We start from the raw sequence: 21,937 nt of genomic DNA, 5'->3' as shown, positions 1-21,937 counted from the left end.
CAAAATTAAATTGGTAAGCCAATTTAATCCTTTTTCTTGTAATTTTTAAGTTTTTGGAGTTCTAAGAAAAATATGTCATGATTTATATTGAAATTTTGAAAGATAGTAGATTTCTAAACATGAGTTATGCTGAACAAATGATGGAATTGGGGGTTTATTTGATAGAAAATTTGATTAGAATTGAATAAAGGATTGAATTGTAAACTAAGCTATAAGTTTTGAGTTTTAGGGATTAAATTGAAATAAATTCGAAATTATGAAAATATGATAAAAATTAAGTAATTAGATGTGAGTTTGGCAAGAAATTGAGTAGCAAAAAGGTATGAATTGAGAAAGAAAAATATATAGGTTTAGTTGGGATTAAATTGGAATTAAAGTAAAAGTTAGATAAAAATTTCAGCATTTAAATTGTGTTATGCTAATAATTGTGAAATTATTTTAATTGCTCGTAGCTAATATCGAGCCTGAAGCATCGGCCTAAAAAGAAAAAGGAAAGATCGTTGAGGATTAAATCCGAAGAAAATTCTGGTTTGTATCATTATAACTCAAGCTTTATAATTAATATGTGTCTAATTTAATATGAATGTGTGGTAAGTATTTTAAGGTAAGTATTTAATGAACTGATAAAATTTGTGATTGGGTATTAAAATTGAGATTGATACTGAATTGAATTATGGGATACTGAATATTGTTTTGAATACTGAATTGAACTGTGAAATTACTGAATAATGTTACGTATACTGTATTGAACTGTAAAATTTCTAATAAAGTGAATTACAGTATTACTGTGAAAATTGATCAAAATAATAAATTATAATTAATGTTGAAACGAAATGGAAATTGTACTGAAAAATGATTTGAATACCCTATTAACTAGTCGGGCTAGTCGGATATAGTTGGCATGCCATAGGATATGGAAGAGTACGGGTTTATGTCGGCTTACTGATCAGGCACTTATGTGCCGACTCCTGTTACTGTTACCGTTACTGTTACCGATTTGACACTTTGTGTGTCGAATACTGTTACCGTTACTATTACAGATTCAGCACTTTGTGTGTTGAATACTGTTACTGTTACTGCTACTGCTACCGTTACTGATTGCTGATTAGGTACTGTGTACCGTTAAGGCACATTGCGCCGTACTGGTGTGTTGGTTGGAATCCGTGTATCCGCCGAGTCCGAGTCAAGTTAATAGGGGCAAATGAAATAAATCTACTAATAAAACTAAATTTGAAAGATATGACATATGTGAAAGTTGAGAATTGAAACAAAGAAATAAGAATGGTATATATATAATCGAATAATAAAATAAAAAAAAGATTGAATTGTTCATTAAGTGATGATGATTGTAATGTAAAAGTTTGTGTGTGATTTAATGTATTTAATTATAAACTGAATTATAGTGATACCACTGAGTATATGCATACTCAGCGTACGGTTGTTTCCGTGCGTAGGTTGCAGAAGTCAAGTACTGAACCAGCATCCAAAGTCAGACCCGACTTCAGCAAACTTTTGGTGATGTATATTTTCTTTTAGTAATATGGCATGTACATAGGATGTGTATAAAAGTTATTATATTTTGAATATAAATGATTTAAAATGTTAGTTTTACAAGTCTAAGAATTATAATGAAAAAGTTTATCCATTTCAATTTAATTAGTACAATGATAAATTTAAATTAATATTATATTGATTAAGTTAGTTAGAAGGTAATTAGAATAGAGAATGAATGTGTGAAATAAATTGGTTGAATTGGTTATGTTTGAAATGGATACGGTTTTAATTGCAGGGGGTTTTATGTAAAAATAAGCAGAAATGCTGTCGAAATTTATAAAAAAAAAATTGGAGTACTTAAACGAGTCCATTTCACTTAAATGTATGCTTTAGACTTTGAGAGTTCAATATAGGGATTTAGTAACTAAATTATGCTAAGAATGTTATTTTATTTGTGAATTATTCATAAGTTGTCTGATACGTCCGGTAATGCCTCGTAACTCTGTTCCGGTGACGGTTCGGGGTTAGGGGGTGTTACACATTATCAACGTCCGATACTATGCTTAACAAGCATATTTATTATCATATACTAACATTTAATGGCATGTGTTCATGCATTTATTCTCATCAATTTCACATACACATATAATTTGTACGAGTTTAAAAACTGTGTCACATACTCAATATCTACTTGTGAATTAATAGGCCTAGTTTATCTTAGCACATACATACATGTTCGCAGATAGGGTTTGTATATAAAAGGGGGTTGCATGCTATATACAATTTGCATAAATAAACACCTAGGGTTCGCTTGCTAACAAATAGAGGGTTCACATAATACACATGTAAGTTTTCATATAATTAACAGATAGGTTCGCATGTATATTTCTCCTAGTGTTCACATAAATACAAGTTTTGTAACATCTCGAAATTGAGCCTAGTCGAAATGGTGGTTTCAGGCCCATAAATTCGATGTTAAAATAATTTTTTTATGATTATTATGAGGCCCGGGATATGAAAATAAGCATATGTTAAAGTTTCATGAAGAAGTTCCAAGTATAAGGTGTCAAATTGGAAATTAGGGACCAAATTGAATAAATTGCAAAACTTGGGTTCTAGAAGAAATTTGTATGAAATTGATTTGGATTATTAATTAGGAGGTTTTAAATAGCAATTTTCTCAATTTCTAAGTTTTTGGACAAAAATGGGCATGTATGGAAAAATTTGAAAGTTTAGTATGGAGGGGCATTTTGGTTATTTGGTAATAAAATTAATAAAAAGGGAAAATGAAAACTAAAATCAGCCATCTCCTTCCCCATAGCTGCCGAAATTTGTATGTTCTCCATAGCTAGGGTTTCAACATTTTGAAGCTCAATAGTAAGTGCTCCCTAGCCCCGTTTTTAATGTTCTTCGTATTTTTAAGATCCTCGTAACATGCTCTATTTATTTCTACCCATATTTTAAGCTAGGGTTCATGGTTAGAAATTTACCCATGCATGAGATGCTTGTGTTTTGATGGTTTATAGAGGAATAGGAGAGCTTAAAGGATAGTAAACAACTTTTACTAAGTAGATTTTCATGGAAATGGCTTAAAGGACCATTTTGTAAAAGTTGTAAAAATGGGTAGAAAAATGTGAAATGAAGGGAAATGTTGGCTACTATAAGTATGAAAAATATTCAGCTAGGCTTGGGTAACCAAGAAAATTACATACATTTCATTATACGAATTTAGGGACTAAATTGTAAAAGTTGTAAAAGGTTAGGGGCAAAATGGTCATTTCGTCTGGTGTTGAGTTTTATGCTGAAAATGAGTAATATGAGGTATTAATAACTTATTGTTGCTTATATAGACCCCAAGAGACCAATCCCGAAGGTTGACCGATAAAACAAAAGGTTTTGGAGTAACCAAAATTTGAATCCGAAACGATTACCAGGTAAGTTCGTGTAACTAGAATGTAGACTATTTAAATACATTAAAAATGTATATTCATGTATGAATTATAATATTGCTATTCGTTATGAGATAATGTATGAAAAATATTGTGTTAATGAAAAGTTGATAAACTATCCCAGTTGAATAACAAGGATATCTGATGGATTTTTCTGGAAATGAATTGACCGTAAAACGGATCTAGCCCGGACGAGTTATCCTAAAGTGATCTAGCCTCCCGAAGAATATGTATGCTGAAATGGATTTAGCCTGGAGGGTAATCCGATTAGGATCTGAATTTAGCCTAGACTGGTAATTCAGATCTGAGCTCATAGGAGTATATGTCGTTGTAGGGGATTTAGACTGGACTGGTAATCCTGCCGTAAGAGCGAGGTTCGCGGAAGTGCATACTTAAAATGATCACTTGCATGAAATGACGGTAAATGAGATATCCATCGAGATTTCGAGAAATTCAACGGGGTTAAAATGAGAAATGAGAATGGAATTTCTTAAACTGATGAGCTCATCTAAGATTAATGCTATAATGTATTGACATGAGACTAACTTGATGATCGAGTGTATGTGATAGGGAGATTATTTTATACTTGTTAGAGTGAATATCTAATATGGTTGTATGCTAAACAACTGGTAAGTTTACTTTCCAGTTATTTGAACTTACTAAGCATGTTAATGCTTACCCCCTCTCTTTTCCCTTGTCTTACAGAGCTCGTGGACTTGTGAAGATTGGAAGACAGTTAGAGCTCCGATCACACTATCAACTTGTCTTGATTTGGTATATAGAAACTTTTATTTTGTTATAATGGCATGTATAGGATTCTTGGTCATTTTTGTTATATGTGTCATTTGGCTAGCCAAAGTAAAGGCTTAAACGATATGTTTATTCATTTTGTATATGACCATGAGATATGACTCATATTGATGTAGGTTGTAAACCTACTAATTGTGCATGTTTATGCTCGAATGTTTCATGTGATGGTTGATGTGATATACCATGAATGGTCGTGTGTAATGTGGCCAAATCATTTGGGAATGGTTTATGTCACAATTGGTATGGGTTATAAATGAGCCAAGTATAAAATGAGATTTTTGAAATGTTAACCTTAACACAAAGAAGTAATATTAATATAGGTTAAATAGGGACATGAAGTAACATGTATGACATTGGCCAAGAAGGTTTAAAGTGTACATTTATACCCTGATAAATGTCCGAGAAGTATATTAGTGTTTATGGATGTTTGAGGGTGACCAAGGGCTTGGGAAATAGCCTCCAAAAAGGTCCACACGGGTAGATACACGGGCATATGTCTAGGCCTTATGTGTCACACGGTCAGTCCCCATGGGCGTGTTATACGGCTGTGTGTCCCCTGCACCTAAAATTTTAGGGCAGTATGCATGGTAGTAAACACACAGGTAGAGACACGGCCATGTGTCTCAGCCATGTGGAGAGCATGGCCTTTGGCCGCGGGCGTGTGCCTTGGCCACGTGCTCCTAAATGAATGATGACATCATAAACAGAATGTCCAGGTTTTTGCACACGGGCTGTGACACGGGCATGTCGAGCAGTGTGAGGGACATGGGCCAAAGGCACCAGTGTGTGCCCGGCCGTGTGAAAACCCCAGTAAGTTCGAAATGAAAAATAATTCCACACAGGTATGGGACACAGGCGTGCGCATTGCCTTCACACGGCATATGAGGCTTAAACATGAAAATTATTCAAAAATTTTCTTAAGTTTTCAGTTTAGTCTCGGACCACTTTTAACACATGTTTTGGACCTCGTAGGCCCATAATAGGGACAATATGATTTTGTTCAATTGGTTTTTAATTTGAAATGAAATTTTATAAACCGTTCTCCCTAGAATGTTCACGGTTGTGTACAGTAATGCCTCGTACCTTATCTCGATCTCAGGTACGGGTAAAGGGTGTTATAAGGTTTGCATATTACCTAAGGTTTGCATGATATAGATAGCTCACATAGTACCTAGAGTTTGCATGTTATATATGTATATACTGAGAGTTCGCATACTTAATCCTATGAAGATTTGCATATGGGTTCACATACAGGTTCGTATACATCGGTTTACACACATGGGGTTTGCCTATTTTGAGGGGGTCGTTTACATGGGTTCGCATGGTGTTTGCACAGGGGTTTGCAAGGGTGTTCGAATGAGAGTTTGCAGGCGGCTCACATGGGTTTGCATGGGGTTCGTAGGGGTGTTTGCATGGGGTTCGAATAGGGTTTAAAATCACTTATATTTATCTTATCATATAAAATTCTTTAGGTATTAGATATCTACGAGAGCGAATTCGATGATTAATTCTTTACGTTTAAACTTATTAAGAGAGTAGACGTTGACCATGAATCTTAAAACAACTATATACTCGGATTAACACACTTGTAGACAACTCAAATCTATTTTCCATATTCTTAGGAAATGGAACTGAACTCCATTTAGATAAAGCAAAGTTTGAGGCACGTTAAAAATAAGTGCCAGATACATAGAGAAGAAGCATTACACTTTGATTATTCTTTACAAATTCAATGGTCTGAAGAAAACTTCATTTCATTCATCCATGCATGCCAGCCTTAATTTACTTTGAACTTATGGCTGCACAATTCTTGCTTCAACATATTTTACATGGCAGAGCTGCTCCTGAAGGATCCCAGAGCTTTAGCACCCGATGCCCTCAATACAAACTGGTGATAGATTGCGGCAATTGCAGCTCCAATGAAAGGTCCTACCCAGAATATCCACTGCATCCATTTCAAAGAAACAACAAAATTTTTATAAGGTGTCATAAGACAAGGGCCAAAAATAAAAAAAAGTTGTATAACTCAAAAGGTTCATACATGGTCATCCCATATCTTGTCCTGGTTGAAGATAACAGCAGCCCCCAAACTACGAGCTGGGTTGATACCGGTTCCGGTGATGGGAATAGTGGCTAAGTGAACCATGAACACAGCAAACCCAATGGGAAGTGGTGCCAAGACCTTAAACAACAATACACAACAATTCATAACTGATACAATACAATTTACGTTTGTGATTTGGTTAAAGTTAAGAGACATACAGGGATATGGGAGTCTCTTGCATTCCTCTTGGGATCAGTTGCAGAGAAAACAGTGTAGACAAGGACAAAGGTGCCGATGATTTCAGCCGCCAAACCAGTTCCAGTGCTGTATCCTTCAGCCAGGCTGTTGGCTCCTCCTCCATACTGGTTGTAGTATGAGTTTTGGAAGGCCTTGACCAGCCCACATCCACATATGGCTCCCAAACACTGAGCACCCATGTAAAATATGGCTCGAACTAACGACACCTTCCTAGCCAAGAAAAGTCCAAAGGTCACTGCTGGGTTGATGTGTCCCCCTGCAATATTGAGCTAAGTTGTCAGTCATTTGCTAAATCGTATCCCGCTATTAGCCCATTTTGCGTACTTACCAGAGATACCGGCAGTGCAGTAAACAAGGATAAAAATCATGCCACCAAAAGCCCAAGCAATGCCGAGAATGCCAACGCCTCCACAATCTTCACCGCCCTTAGCAAGGTCGGTCTGGGTCTTGTAACCGATCACAGTCAAGACAGTGATGTAGAGAAAGAGGAGAGTGGCAATGAACTCAGCTATGACAGCCCTGTAAAAAGACCACTTGGCTAACTCCTGAGCGTCTACCAATGGAGCGGGTGGAGGATCATGGTAGTCCTTGGCCTGGAACTCACCACCAACCTCAATGTCCTTAGCCATAGCTCTTACAAAACTGAATAGAAGCTTGGATTACAGCCTTTGTTTTTGAAGATAATCCTTGGAAGAAGGGTATATATGGGTGCGGTGGTCGAGTGGGTGTCAATTTAACGTAGTTGTTTTGCCGCCCCATTTCAGAAAACCAGACCCTACCAAGGGTGGCTCTTTGCTGCTGGACTACTTCGGGACAATATTCCTTAAAATTAATGATAAGCGCTTCATTAATTATGCATTTATTTATACACGGCAACTATTATTGTTCATGTTGGAATATACATTCTCTTTAACTAAAAACAAATATAGGTTAGTATTATAGCTATCTATAATATAATTTAAGTTTTTTTTGTGGAAATAAAAATTATTACTGTAATTCTTTTTACTTAATTAAAAAGGCCAAAAATCTAGTGTGGAAAAGAAGACAAAATAGATGATAAGTGGGTAATAATTCGCCACGTTTCATTAAGTAATGGAGAGATGGAAATGGTGTGTCGGGCGTGATCCAAAAAGGCGTACCGACTAAACACTTAAAATGCGGTAGGCACTACAACCGTCCATTTCAATGCCGGACCCACCAAGCACCGCCGTTGATCCTTTCAACCACTCTTGTCCAGCCACGTGGTATCAATCATAAAATATTGCTCTCTAATCACATCGCATGGACCAAACTCCTTGAAATAGAAAGAGATATAATAACACTTAAGGCTTTCCTTTACCAACGTGTCGATACAAAAGTTATGATGCCGTCTCCGCTTTGATGATTGGTCGGTTGTCCTCTACTGTTTTTCATCACTTGCACTCAGTTTACAGCACAATAAGGCCACAATATTTTCCTAATTGCATTGCCGATTTTTTTAATGAATATTTTTCTAAATTTGTTAATAATGATTTGAATGACTGCCAAGTAATTATTTTGGTAATTGGTGTAAATCTTTTATTAATTTTAATAATCTCATTTATTATCCAACTATAACAAAATTATATGGTTAAAAGTATATTTAGAAATTCATACAGAGGTTTTAATAGATATTATTCGAAATAATTTCACATCAATTAATAATATTATAGAAGTTGGGTTAATACAGAAATGATGCACTAAGAATTGGAAAATAGAATTTCAACATATTAACAAAATAACTGATTCTTTGGGTGAGACAGCAGTAATGAAGTTAAATAAATTAATTTTTCTCACATATAGACCGCAATATATTAGGACGAGATTGCTAGAGGGATGTCAATAATTCACTGCATAAAGAGACCTCTATCCCATAGATTCCTAGTTTTTAAGCGTGTTTTTTCTATTTACTATAAAAAGAAAAATAAACTCATTTTTCAATATATTTTTATGCAACTCTTTTTATTATTTATATCTGAGATAATACACATTACCACCTGAATTAAAACTCCTTCAGCATTGAAAAGTTTCCTACTTTAGTAGTCAATTCATAATCTCAAGCCTTACAAAGAAAGAGATGGGAGACCATCATTGTTATTGACTGTTAATTTTAATCAAACACCTTTTCACAAGGTGGACTTAAATTTTCCCCACCGTAAGAATGGTAGCAAAACATAGTTTTAAAAGGAACAAAATTTTAATGCAAGTATAAGGATCATCTTTTTTGTGTAGGCCAAATACATTTTTCCTTTGATGAACAATCCTGCGAAGTAACAATGAAATAAGAGAAAAAAAAAACCATTGAACTGTAACAAAACTGGAACATTCCATTAATTCCCCAAGATAACAATTTATAACAAAATGTGGGGAGGGGGGATTTCAGTCCTAAATATGGATGGGTGAGGAATGCTAGTCGTCATTGGAGTCCTCAGCTTCATCTTCGGTGATGGTCTCCAACACAGGAGAATTAGATGTTCTGTTCCTGAGGGGAGAAATGAGAAGAGCAGGTGCAACTTCAACCCATGAACTCAAATGCCTCATCTCCTTTCCCATTGCTGAATAACAGAAGCTTTTGCTTTCACACCTGTTCTGCAAAGACTATATATAGTAGAGCTACCTTGCTGGATGTAAACTGGAAGTGGGTTGATAGATGGGGATCGGGCAGTGGATGGGTTTTTATAAGAAGGGAATACCAAGAAAGACAATGGAAAATGGGGGGGAAGTTGCCTCCCCTTTAAGCTAAAGCCATGTGGAAAATATGGAAGATGAAGTAAAGCACTTGCCTAAAGCACGGGGCAACACTTATCAATTGCACATGCCAACTATACCTACCTTCCCATTGCTTGGATGGGATTTAACCTCCTGCTTCATTTATTTTTGTTCGGTTTTTATTAATTTATGTATTTATTTTTGCATTCCTATTACTCAAAATTGATTTCACGCATACCCCCTTTTGCATGGTTTATTACAAACAGTTTTACATTTGTAATTCTTTTGAATTACACGATAACATTGAGAGTAGTTTATAGTGATTTTGGTGTGTTTAGAAAGGAATAGTGGATTTTCTACAAGAGTTTTGATATGTAAAGTAGTGTTTTGGTATCATTTGAGCAGTTGAGAGAGCTTATATAATCAATATATTAATGTGAGTCCTTGTGATTGATTACTTGTTAAAGGAAATTGGATGTAATGGTGCTTTATGCAAGTATACTTGGATGTGATTTGAGAAATTATTGTATTATCATAAAATTTTTCAAGTGTGTTTTAATGTGATTTGACGATAATTATTTGTTAAACATGCGAGAGACAAATGTTGATAAAAGACATGACATTATGATTCTGATTAGTATTAGATGAGGTTTTTTAAGTTTGAGAAAGGGCATCCATTTTACTAACACAATGGAACCATAATTGGTCTGGCAAAAGGCGATGCAACATTCCTTAGCTGCTTAAAATGTATATATTATAGAAGAATCCTGGGATTATGCATTTGCATCAGCTGCGCCTTCAACAATGGATTGGAGAATGTGAAGACTTTCGGGGGAAAATGAAAGGAGCCGGAGCCATTTCCATCCATTTTACTGCTTTCCTTAGCCATTGAAGCCCTCGTTCAATAAAAGTGGAGAAGTATACTCATTTTTACATTTTTTTTTAAATTTTCTTTTTACTTTTACTTTTACTTAAAAGTAATAATTCGTTACTGTTTAACAATTTTTTGAAAAAAAACTAGAATTATCGTAACCCAATAAATATATGAACTTAAATTTATAAAAACAGACTTTCAAAAAAAGTTGTATGAAAACGGACATAAATATATAAAAAACCAAAACTAAATATAAATTATCAAAATAGAAAGAAATTTTAGGAAATTATATACCAACTCTCTATATATACATATATGAAATAATTAAATCTTTTCAACCCAAAAGTTTTTAAAAATCTTCATTATCATGGTTTTTTAACACCAAAATTCTCCTCTTCTTCACTCAAATATTTAAACATATTTAATTTTATCCCTTAAACTAAAATATAAAGCCAAGAATGAAAAAAAGAGCAGCAACAAAAAATAGCTATTCCTTAATAGAAATTATGCCATAATAAAGGATTCCTTAATAGAAATGATGAACATCGATTGCACACACATCTAATACCCCAATCAAATAACGTAAGTTGAAATATCAGACCACACCCAAACCATTCTTTCAACATCAGTCACCACAAAACTAAAACCATACATTCATCCATTTACTAAACATGGAAGCAAATTAACTGCAAAACAACATTCCTAATATTTATATCTATACCCCAAAAAAGAACCTTCTTTTTTTTAACTATCCAACCAAAACATCGATGACTTGGATCGGGTGGAACTATGGAGGCATGGCTGTTGACGGGATCAACGTTACGATCTCGAAGGGTGAAAGAGCGGAGTTGTAATTTGTATATCTACAAAACTGTTACTTCATCATGTTTCACAACTGCATCAACCATCGACCGCCATTCTTTCTTACTCAAAATTTCATATTTGGATTATATCAACCACCTCTTTTCAATTCTCTTGTTAATTTTCTCTAAATCCACCTCTATCAATATAAATCTACAAAAACATTTTGAAGTTTCCACCCAAATTACACAGTCTTCCACCGCTTCAACAATCAATTTTCTAATATGTGATTCTCTCTCCTCTCTTTTTTCTTTTCCTAAGTTAAAATTAAATACCAAAACCCATGCTTTTTTTATCACTAAGAAGAAAAATACCCAAAATCAATGCAATCATCATGCAATTTTCTTTGTATATAAATTTCAAATGGCTCGAATTATAAGATCTTTCTCTCTTTATTTTTACAATTTTACTTTGTTGTTGTGCCGAATGATTTCAAGTTTTGTTTTGTTTTATGTTTATTTGTTTTCAATGCCTCAAAAAGAGTATTTGAGGAAGAAAAAGATGTCATTCGAGGAAGAGGTTGGGATAGCCATTCAACACCCCCTCTACGGAATGGCTATTCAACGATTTTATGTAATAGAGTAGGAATCAATCATTCGACATTTAGAGAATTCAATAAACCATATAATTGCTTCACTTCCATCAAACTTAGTGTTAATGTTCAAATAGAAGTGTTTAGATCAAATTCAAACATTATATTCTTTTTTATTTGTTGGAACTCTATTCAATTCGAGATTTAAATTTTTGTTTAAGTTGTAAATTACATAAATTTATTTTAAGTTGTTGATATATATATATATATTTAAAAAGTAATTATATTAAAATTTTATGTAATTTGAACCATTTGTGACTTTTAAGAAATAAACTCATTTTAAAAGAGTTTAAATTCGTATACTTTTGAAAAGTGGTCCATATACTTTTTATTTTTAAGAATGTATTGTGAAAATCAAATTTTGTTAACTTTAAAAATTAATGTAGAATTTAAATTTAATTAACAATGGAATTTAATTTTTGAATTAAAAAAAGGCAAATTATAATTTAAATATATTACAAAATCGGTTGTTGTTGTGTGCCACGTCATTAGGGAGATGGGGATCGAACAATACGTGTACGTTGTGATCTGTGATGGGTCTTGACTCTCAAAGGCTACTCCAAAGCGCGTTTCTTAACGGCAAATTGACTTTTTGGACTCATAAATAGCCTACGCCGCTCTCACGTGTTTCCATTTTTTTAATGACTTTTCAACCCCAATTTAAATAACATTAATCTTACGTCTTATTTCGTGCGCTCAAAGTTTGGAAAATAGATTTTCTTTAATTACTGTATTTTAAGTATAAACACAATATAACTTTTCATAAATAAATAAAAACTAAAATAATATATAGTCTAAGTAATTATAAAACTCATAATCTAATAATGAAATTCAAGACTAACTATTTTAAGCTTCGCTTCATGCCAGGAGTTGTTAGGTGGGATTTAGAGTTTATATATCATGTCATTTTCGATAAATTTTTTAAGCCTTTAATTATTATTAAAATAATTTTACATCTATTTCATTATTTATTTTTGAATAAATTAAGTTGATGTGAGATAATGGATTCTGAAAATTATTTGAGGAAAAAAATAAAGTTTAATAATTTGGTTGGATGGTCATTAAATTTTTAGTAAATTTACGTGTTCATAATTAAGTTTTAAAAAATTACTAAATAATCCCTTAACTATACATAAGTTTTTATTTAAGTCATTCAACTATGCGAAAGTTTTTCTTTAAGTTACTATGTTGTTACATTTTTCTTTTAAAAGTTCGATTAGTAAGTTCCAAGCTACAATTCAACTATCGATATGGTGGATCAATGCCCATCACTAGGTAGAAGAATATATCTTATATTAAACTCAATCTAACAATCAATGTTAAGGATTAGAAAAGAAAGCTATTTGAATTTTTGTTCGCAGATTCATGATGTTCAAAGATGTTTCATAAAAAATCTAAGTTGAAAAAGATAAGGGGAATGAGAGATTTTAATTAGTATAAGTGATGCGAACAAAGAAGGCTGTAGAACATCAATTTTAACAATTTAGTGACTTCAATGAAAACTTTCGAATAGTACAATGTAGAGGATAAACTTGATTAAACAACGAATAAAGTGAAGAAAATAAGAATTGAAAAGATCATACACGCAAATTTTACGTGGAAAAACTCCTCAAAGGAGGATAAAAATCCATAGGCAAAAGGAGATTTCACTATAATAAAGGAAAGTACAAAGATTGAGAGAATTAAAAGAAAAACCAAAAGCCCCATAAGAAAAAACCCTTCAAAACAAAGAACAAAATTCTCTCAATCTAGATATTTTGTTGTGAGTAACTAAAGTCTATTTATATGCTGAAAATTTGTAGTATATATGACTACAATAGCTCTAGGATAATTAGAGTTTAAGTGGGAAACTAAAAACATAATTTAACTGGGAGAAGAAAAGCCAAAATAAAATTTTGGTCAAAATAAGATGCATTCTCTCACAAATCTCCACCTTGACTCGTATTTGGACCAACTCCCTTGTCGAGCCCTGTTATGGGCTTAATTGATTCTTCGTCAGATACTTACCAAGTCCAACCAATGCTCGAACTTTGAAACTAAATGACTCTTCGTCAACATGTTGGTCGAATTGTGCTCTGTGCCAATTTTAAGAATCTGAACATCCCCTTGAATGATCACTTCTCGAACAAAATAACAATGAATGCCTATGAGCTTCGTTCTCTCGTGATGCATTTGATCTTTGGTGAGATGTATGACACTTTGACTATCACAATATATGATAGTTGTCCTATTTTCGCTTACCAATTCACTGAATAGGCCTCTTAACCAAATTGTTTCTTTTACTACTTCTGTAATTGCCATGTATTTTGCTTCAGTAGTCGAAAAAGCCACTGTAGCTTGAAGTTTTTCTTTTCAACTAATGGCACAATTTCCAAAAGTAAATAGGTAACTTGTGAAAGACACTTCTTTGATCTAAGTCTTCTGCATAATCAGAACCAATTTATCTGACTAGACTCTTTTGAATTCTTCCAAACTCTAAGCATATGTTAGAAGTACCCCGTAAATATATGAAAATCCACTTAATTGCATGCTAGTGTTACTTACCAGGATTTTTCATGTATTGGCTAACAACACTAACAACAAGTGAAATATTTGGACGAGTGCGTACTATTGAATACATCAAACTTCCAACTGTGCTTAAATAAGGTACTTTTGACATGTACCTTTCATCTTCTTCATTCTGCAGGGAATATGAAATTGAGAGTTTAATGTGTGCAACTAAAAGTACTTACCGATTTTGTATCTTGCATCTCAAATCGCTTAAGGATCTTCTTGATGTACCTTTCTTGTGATAAAAACAATTTCTCGGAATGTCTATCTCTCAAAATTTCCATCCCAAAAATTTTCTTTGCTGCACCTAAATCTTTCATCTCAAATTTAGAGTGAAGCATGATTTGAAGACGACTAATTTTAAATAGATTCTTAGTTGCAATTAACATATCATCAACATAAAGTAACAAATATATAAAAGAATCATCATTAAGACATTATAGATAAACACAACTATCATACTTACTTCAAGAAAAACCAAAACTTAACATGAATGAGTCAAAATTTTTATACCATTGCTGAGAAGACTGCTTCAAGCCGTACAAGGACTTTTGTAAGAGACAAACATGATCTTCTTTACCTTCAAATTTGAAGCCTTTTAGTTGTTGCATGTAGATGTCCTCCTTAAGGTCACCGTGAAGGAGAGTAGTCTTTATATCTAACTGCTCTAACTCAAAATTATTTGATGCAACAAGAGTCAAAAGAACTTGAATGGACATATGTTTCACAACGAGAGAGAAAACATTATGAAAATCAACTCCTTCCACTTGAATGTAGCCCTTTGCAACTAGTCTTGCCTTGTACCTAATGTTGTTAAGACCTGGACCTTCCTTCTTTTTAAACACTCATTTGCAACTAACGATTCTTTTATTGATAGGTGGTTTAACTAGCCTCCAAGTCTCGTTCATTTGAAGCGAATCCATCTCCTCTTCCATTTCAACTAGTAATTTGCTAGAATCAGAGGCTTGAACTGCCTTATAATAACACGAAAGATCAGTTAAAACAATGCTCTTGACAACACTAAAAGCATAAGCCACTAGGTTTCCTTCATAATATTTCTTTGGTGGTCAGATTTCTCATTTTTTCCTGTTACGAGCCAATTTATAATTAGTTAACTAAGATGGTGAGGATACTTGAGGATCAAATGGAGCTCTAAACAGATCCGAAATGGCTTTAAACATGCAAGAATTATAATTTTTTTGTGTTGTTGTGACGTAATGTGACTTTTCGTCGGGATGATACCTCTTTTCATCGTGTCATTGTGATATTGGACATTTGCTCGTTGGGATGTCGCCCATTGTTTTGGCTTTTGACTCCACCTTGCTTGAGACACTCTGATTTATTGTGCCTTTAAAAGTGAAAGTCCTATTTTCTAATCAAAAGGTGACAGATTCATCAAGCGCAACATGTCTGCTAACAATTATTTTACCGAATTTCGAACACCACAATTTAAAACCTTTTATACCTGCAAAGAATCTTAGAAAGACCCATTTAATGACCTTTAGTTTGAGCTTTCCCTAGCTAAATTTAGCATAAAATTTAGAGCATAAGCCATATAACGACCCTTCATGCATCCTAATTTGTATTCCCCATCATCACAACACTACATTCAACTGAACTGTATGCGAAGAACCAGTCCTTGTTGGGACACATGTGATAGGAGCACCCTGAATCTAAAGATCTATTTGGAAGTAAGATGAGAGCTTTTGCTTGTTGACACCAACAAGAAATCATCATCACTGTCCTCGGCTACACTAGTATAAGCAACTTCAGCTTTTTTCTTATCTTTCTCGTTGTTTTCGACATCCCTTTTGATTTTATTTTGAAGTTTCCAACATTTTGTCTTAATGTGACCAATCTTTTTACAATAGCCACAATATTTGTCACGATTTTTCGATTTGGACCTTGCTTTAGACTTATTTAGATTTGTCTTTTTGGTTTGTTGTTTGCCTTTTGCAACTAGAACTAAGGCTTGCTCGTCTAATTTTTTGTTTGGGCCTAACTCGTTTTTGAGTTTATCCTTGCTCAAAAGAATCCCTTTCACATCCTCGAAAGAGGGATGATCTCTCCTATAAATTAGAGTTTCCTTGAAAGTTTTATAAGAAGAGGGCAAAGTGCATAACAACAACATAGCTTGATCCTCGTCACTAATCTCTACTTCGAGATTTTTTATGTCATTAAGAAGGATAACAAACTCACTAATATGAGTTCTAATGGACTCACATTAGGTCATTCTGAACGTGTAAATACCTTGTTTTAATACTAACATGTTGGCCAGAGATTTTGTCATATATAAGGCTTTTAGTTTCTTCCATAACGCAAATGTTGTTTTCTTCAACAAAACCTCCTGTAACACATTATTCGTGAGGCACAATTGAATAGCGAATAGAGCTTTCTCATCAAGCTCTTACCATTTTGATCGATCCATATCTACAGGCTTCTTTGTTATGATGACCTTTTTCAGACCGTTCTGAACCAGTGTTACCGTTATCTGAACTTGCCACAAATTAAAATTTGCAATTCTGTCAAACTTCTCAATATCGAACCTTGATGATGCCATCTTTGACTAGGTTGATTGCAAAAATTAAACTAGTTCTAATACTAGTTTGTAGGGGATAAACCCAATTAAACATCGAACAAAGTGAATAAAACAAGAATTGAAAAGATCGAACATGCAAATTTTTCATGGAAAAACTCCTCAAAAGATGATAAAAAACCATGGGCAAAAGAAAATTTCACTATAATAAATGAGAGTACAAAAGATAGAGATAATTAAAAGAAAAACCCAAAACCCCACAAGGAAAAACCCTTCAAAACAAAGAACAAGATTCTCTCAATCTAAATATTTTGTTGTGTAAAACCTAGACTAACTAAGGCCTATTTATAAGCTGAAAATTCGTAACATATATGACTACAACAACTCTAGCCCTATTTAGAGTTTAAGTGAGAAACCAAAAATAGAATTTAACTGAGATAATAAAAGCAAAATAAAAACTTGGTCAAAATAAGAGGCATTCTCCCACATACAATATCTATTTTATAATATTTTGAAATTAAGTGACTAAAATATAAATTAATGTAAAAATAGCATGTGAAGACAAATCTAAATTGGTTAACAATAAGCTGTAGACTTATTTATTTGATTTAAAAATAATAGGAATCCAAATTTTAAATTGAAAATGCATGCATCTCGCATATTTATTTAAATGTTTAAGGTGCAGTAATTATTCTAATTCTAATAAGGTAACAAGTCGTGTTTTTTTTCTTCTTAATAACAAAACCATTTAATAATGGATATGAAGTCTTGACTTAATAATGAAATTGGAAACTTCCCAATTGAAGTTTGATTATCACACCATCCATATATGATTATAGTGGACGATCCCCATGGATTGCTGTTGGGGATGCAAGCATGGTACAAAATTTCCCTCTTTGTATAGTAAGTTTTGATTTACTTGTAAAATGGAGAACTTATCCACTACGCCACTACAAAAATTCAATCTAACACAATCAACAACTATTACAAACGAATCATTTTCTTCTTCTTCTTCTTCTTCTTCTTCTTCTTCCTCTTGTAGAAAGCAAACCCTTTTCATCCATGGCGTCAAGGAAGCTCCTTTTCGGGTCAAAACCAAGCTATATATACCCAGCCGACGATGGAAATGATGTCATCATAAACCAAAACGACGTTTTCGAGTTCGATGAAGCAGATGTATGGAATAACAATAATTCCAATGAACCCACAACGAATATCGAGGAAGGGAAGAAGCCATTGCCGAGTTTAAGAGCTTGGTCTAAGAAACTTTCGAGAAAGATGGAAAGTCATAAGACACCCAAAATGGCTGTCCCAGCTTCATTGCCAGTCAACATCCCCGACTGGTCCAAGATTCTTAAAGCCGAGAACAGGGAACATGGTTGTGAGGATGATGAAGACGGCGGCGACGGGGAGGGAAGGGTTCCTCCACATGAGTACTTGGCGAGGAGAAGAGGGGCTTCGTTTTCAGTTCAGGAAGGAATTGGAAGGACTTTGAAAGGAAGAGACTTGCGATGCGTGAGGAATGCTGTGTGGAAAAAAACAGGGTTTGAAGATTGAACCAAAAAGAATACCAGGTTGATTTGTTTTGAATAAACAATTGGATATTAGTTTTTCTTGTTTATTTTGAGGAGAGCTTTTATTAGTTAGAAAATGAGTTCAGCATGATATTGTCTCGAGAATAGTTTATTAACTATAATGAAATTTGTTACTTTTTTTTTTTTATTCCTCGGTCTGATATATAATTAATTTTAAATACCAAGAATGTTGTTGTATTAAAAAAAAAACCCGACAAATGAAGATGGGTTAGTTCTTTTTGTGAATAAATTTAAAAAGAATTTTTATTTTTATTTAGTTTGATAGAGATAATTAATGTGCTTTTTGAGGAAGACAGATATTTAATAAATAAAATATGACTAAAACCAGTGCTTTTTTTGGACATATATTAAAAACCCAATATTAAATGTGAGCGAGTTATTCAACTAATCAGCCAAAATTCCATTAAAACAAAAGGAGATATGTTATCTACGTCTAACATAACATCATTTTGCTCATCTTACAAAACTAAACTCCAATTAAATCATCAAACCTGCTTCATTTTATACCTTATTACAATATTTTATGAAATAATACGTGTATGTGCAGTGCTCCCCCTAAAATTAAAATTTTCTATCTTTACTCTTTTTATAATTTAAAATTTTTAAATTAATTTATAATAAAATTACACTTTGGTTCTCCAAGAATGAGAAAAAAATGATGTATTCTTTTAAAAATTATAAAGATATAGATTATTAAAATGATAAAATTTTACTCTTACTATCATAAAAATATATAACTTTATTTCGCCCCTCAAAATTTTTTTTAGCTCTGCCCCTGTGTATATGAAAGAATAATTTATTATAAATTAATAATATACAATATGTGATTTAGGTTTAACTCACTATATTACAACCTTACTCTTGTACATTTATTTAGATTCATTGTTTCAATAAAATTTTTCCCTTGAAAGTTTAGATACAAAAAAAAATTATGCACTTAAGACAAATTCCTCTTATGAACAAATTAGAACTCTCTTCACTCATATGTCATTCGTTAACCAAGTCTTTCATATATATATATATATATATATGTAAAAACAATATTAGACTTGTGAATCTCCAGATAGTATGATCAACTAAAGCCATTAAATTTCACCCATTTAAGTTCCTGATAGGGCATGAAATAAAAAGAGACCATCTTCGCTTTAGTTTATCTAAATCTAGTATTTCTTTAAATAATGTAAATAGATCATATTATGACTCTTATTTAAATATCATAATTTTGTTAGAACCATAAAAATAAGATCTGATATAAACTTAAAATTATAAATCAGGATTTGTCATGTCAAATCATTAAGAACAAAACTAGATACAGAAGAGCACCTGAATACATGGATTTCTTGAAATATTTTGATATTCCAAATTAGTACACAAATAATTTTGATAAGATGGCTCTTTCTTTTCTAAAGATGAGATATTAAAAAAGTTACGTATGTGTAATTTGGAGACTATAACCTTATATATAATTTTTGCACATTAACCCTAATTTCTAATCAGCCCATCATCAATTAGAAATTAGTTACTAGAGTATCTACACATATTTGACCCATACTTTATTTAATAACTAAAACTCAATAAACCTTTAACCAAATTAAATCACTTTTAATTTGGGCTAACCTTTTATGATAGTAAATAATAACATTTAATTACTCTTATTATATATGTGATGTTCATATTTTCCAATATTCTCTCACTTGACCACATATATATTAATTACTCTATAATTACATGTCATTATATAACCTTATAATCTCAAAACTTTACTATCATATCCAAAAGGTATTCCGAATAATCTCATTCATTAACTATGTTAAAATAGAATCAAGGAAACTTTCATTACGTAAACCGTAACTAAAACCATCCCTGATCACATATATTAACATAACCAAATGACATAGATCAAGTATGGATGTGTAGCATGATTACGTGCAATGTAAACCAAACATGCCTATTTTCAATTGGTCCTCTTTAGCCTTAGTGAGATCAAACATTACCAAAATTAGAGTGTGAATAAACCAAATAAACTTTATTTATGTAGAAAATAACTTTAAGTTGAAATAACCAAAAAATTGTCTATAATAGAAAAGCATTTAAAATTACAAACTCCTACTAAAACAGAATATCTTGGAATGCCATTACACCTATATGAGCAGTGTGCTCTTATAAAACCTTGGGTGTAGTCCCTTAGTAAGTAGCTTCACAATTATAGAGTTTGTCCCAATATATTTTATTGGTACCTAACCACTCCGAACTTTTACTTTAACATCCAGGAACTTAAAGTCTATGTGCTTTGACTTTGATATGCTCCTGTTGTTATTGGAATAAATGACTACTAATTATTGTCACAATTTGCACCCTAGTGACAAAATTTTGCATCAATATTCCATCAAAATCGAAGTCTATATACTTGATGATCTTTAATTTATCAGACCTCCGATATGTGAGCATGTAATCTTTTGTTATTTGAAGATACCTCACAACCCTCTTGGTTGTTATCAAATGGTCCATACTAGGTTGCTTAAATGTCTGCCTAACATCTTAACAATGTACGCAATATCTGGACGCGTACATACTTGAGTATACATTAGACTCCCAATAGCTGATGCATAAGGAATCTTTTGCATTTTCTGAATTTCAAGGTTACTTTTAGGGCATTGATTAAGATGAAATTTATCTCCTTTAGCAAAAGGGGTGTCACTTGGTCTTCAACCTCACATGCCAAACCTTTTGAGTACTTTATCGACATAGCTCTTTTGTGACAATCTAAGAATAGCCCAAGATTGGTGTCAATGTATCTGAATTCCTGAAACAAAAGAGGCATCCCCAAGATCTTTCATCTCAAAATACTTAGATAAAAACCTCTTCGTTTCGTGCAATAAGCCTATATCATTAGTGGCAAGCAAAATGTCATTGACATATAGAACTAGGAATATATACTTACTCCTATTGAATTTGTGATACACACAATCATCAACAATATTCATCTCAAAATCGAACAAGACAATTACTTGATGAAACTTGTGGTACCATTGATGAGAAGTTTGTTTAAGTCCTTAGATGGATTTTTTTAATTTGCAAACCATATTCCTAGGTCTCTCGACTCAAAGTTTTCTGGTTGCAACATATAAATTGTTTCTTCAATGTCGAAATTGAGAAACATTGTTTTAATGTCTATCTGATGTAACTCAAGATCAAGATGATTAACAAGTGCCATGATTTTCTTGAAAGAGTCTTTCGATGAAATTGGAGAGAAAGTCTCTATAAAATCAATAACTTGTTTCTGAGTATATCCTTTAGCTACAAGATGCGCGTTATACCTCTCTATATCACCATTTGCATCCCTCTTAGTTTTAAATATCCATTTACAACCAACTGGTTTTGCACCTTCAAATAATGGGACAAGTTCCTAAACTTTATTGTCTTGAATACACTTATACTCTTTTTGTATGACAACAATCCACCTTTGAGAATTAGAACTATTCATAACGTGAAGAAAGTTGATTGGATCATCTTCCATCATTCTATTGTCAATCTCATGTTCTTGAAGAAATACAACATAATCATCTAAAATAACATTTCTCCTTTCTCTCGTGAACCTCCTTAATGTCACTTGTTCTTGAGGTTCTTGAGTTTGTTTGTAACACCCC

At 32.9% G+C, this 21,937-nt stretch overlaps 2 protein-coding genes across 2 annotated transcripts; one reads left to right on the top strand and one right to left on the bottom strand.

Moving 5' to 3' along the window:
- Window positions 1–5,857: 5,857 nt before the first annotated feature.
- LOC107948359 (aquaporin PIP2-2) lies at window positions 5,858–7,478 on the bottom strand. The gene is made up of 4 exons (XM_016882867.2): window positions 6,884–7,478; window positions 6,516–6,811; window positions 6,295–6,435; window positions 5,858–6,198 (listed from the first exon to the last, which is right to left on the bottom strand). The coding sequence occupies exons 1-4, from the start codon at window positions 7,182–7,184 to the stop codon at window positions 6,079–6,081; spliced, it is 858 nt and encodes a 285-aa protein (XP_016738356.1). The 5' UTR covers window positions 7,185–7,478; the 3' UTR covers window positions 5,858–6,078.
- A 9,933-nt stretch (window positions 7,479–17,411) lies between these two features.
- On the top strand, window positions 17,412–18,413 carry LOC107948360 (uncharacterized). The gene has a single exon (XM_016882868.2). The coding sequence runs from the start codon at window positions 17,758–17,760 to the stop codon at window positions 18,250–18,252; it is 495 nt and encodes a 164-aa protein (XP_016738357.1). The 5' UTR covers window positions 17,412–17,757; the 3' UTR covers window positions 18,253–18,413.
- The last annotated feature ends 3,524 nt before the right edge of the window (window positions 18,414–21,937 follow it).

The sequence above is a fragment of the Gossypium hirsutum genome, chromosome A04 (assembly GCF_007990345.1).
Source record: "Gossypium hirsutum isolate 1008001.06 chromosome A04, Gossypium_hirsutum_v2.1, whole genome shotgun sequence".
NCBI lineage: Eukaryota > Viridiplantae > Streptophyta > Magnoliopsida > Malvales > Malvaceae > Gossypium > Gossypium hirsutum.
Note: the sequence above shows the minus strand (reverse complement) of the source record. Positions and strands in the feature narration are given on the sequence as shown.

What these genes read in the sequence shown, in the direction of transcription:
- LOC107948359 (XM_016882867.2), bottom strand. Translation starts at nt 7,184, where the DNA reads ATGGCTAAGGACATTGAGGTTGGTGGTGAGTTCCAGGCCAAGGACTAC. An exon ending in CTGCACTGCCGGTATCTCTG is followed by an intron (nt 6,812 to 6,883) that starts GTAAGTACGCAA and finishes TCAATATTGCAG; the next exon opens with GGGGACACATCAACCCAGCA. An exon ending in CAAGAGACTCCCATATCCCT is followed by an intron (nt 6,436 to 6,515) that starts GTATGTCTCTTA and finishes TTGTTGTTTAAG; the next exon opens with GTCTTGGCACCACTTCCCAT.
- LOC107948360 (XM_016882868.2), top strand. Translation starts at nt 17,758, where the DNA reads ATGGCGTCAAGGAAGCTCCTTTTCGGGTCAAAACCAAGCTATATATAC.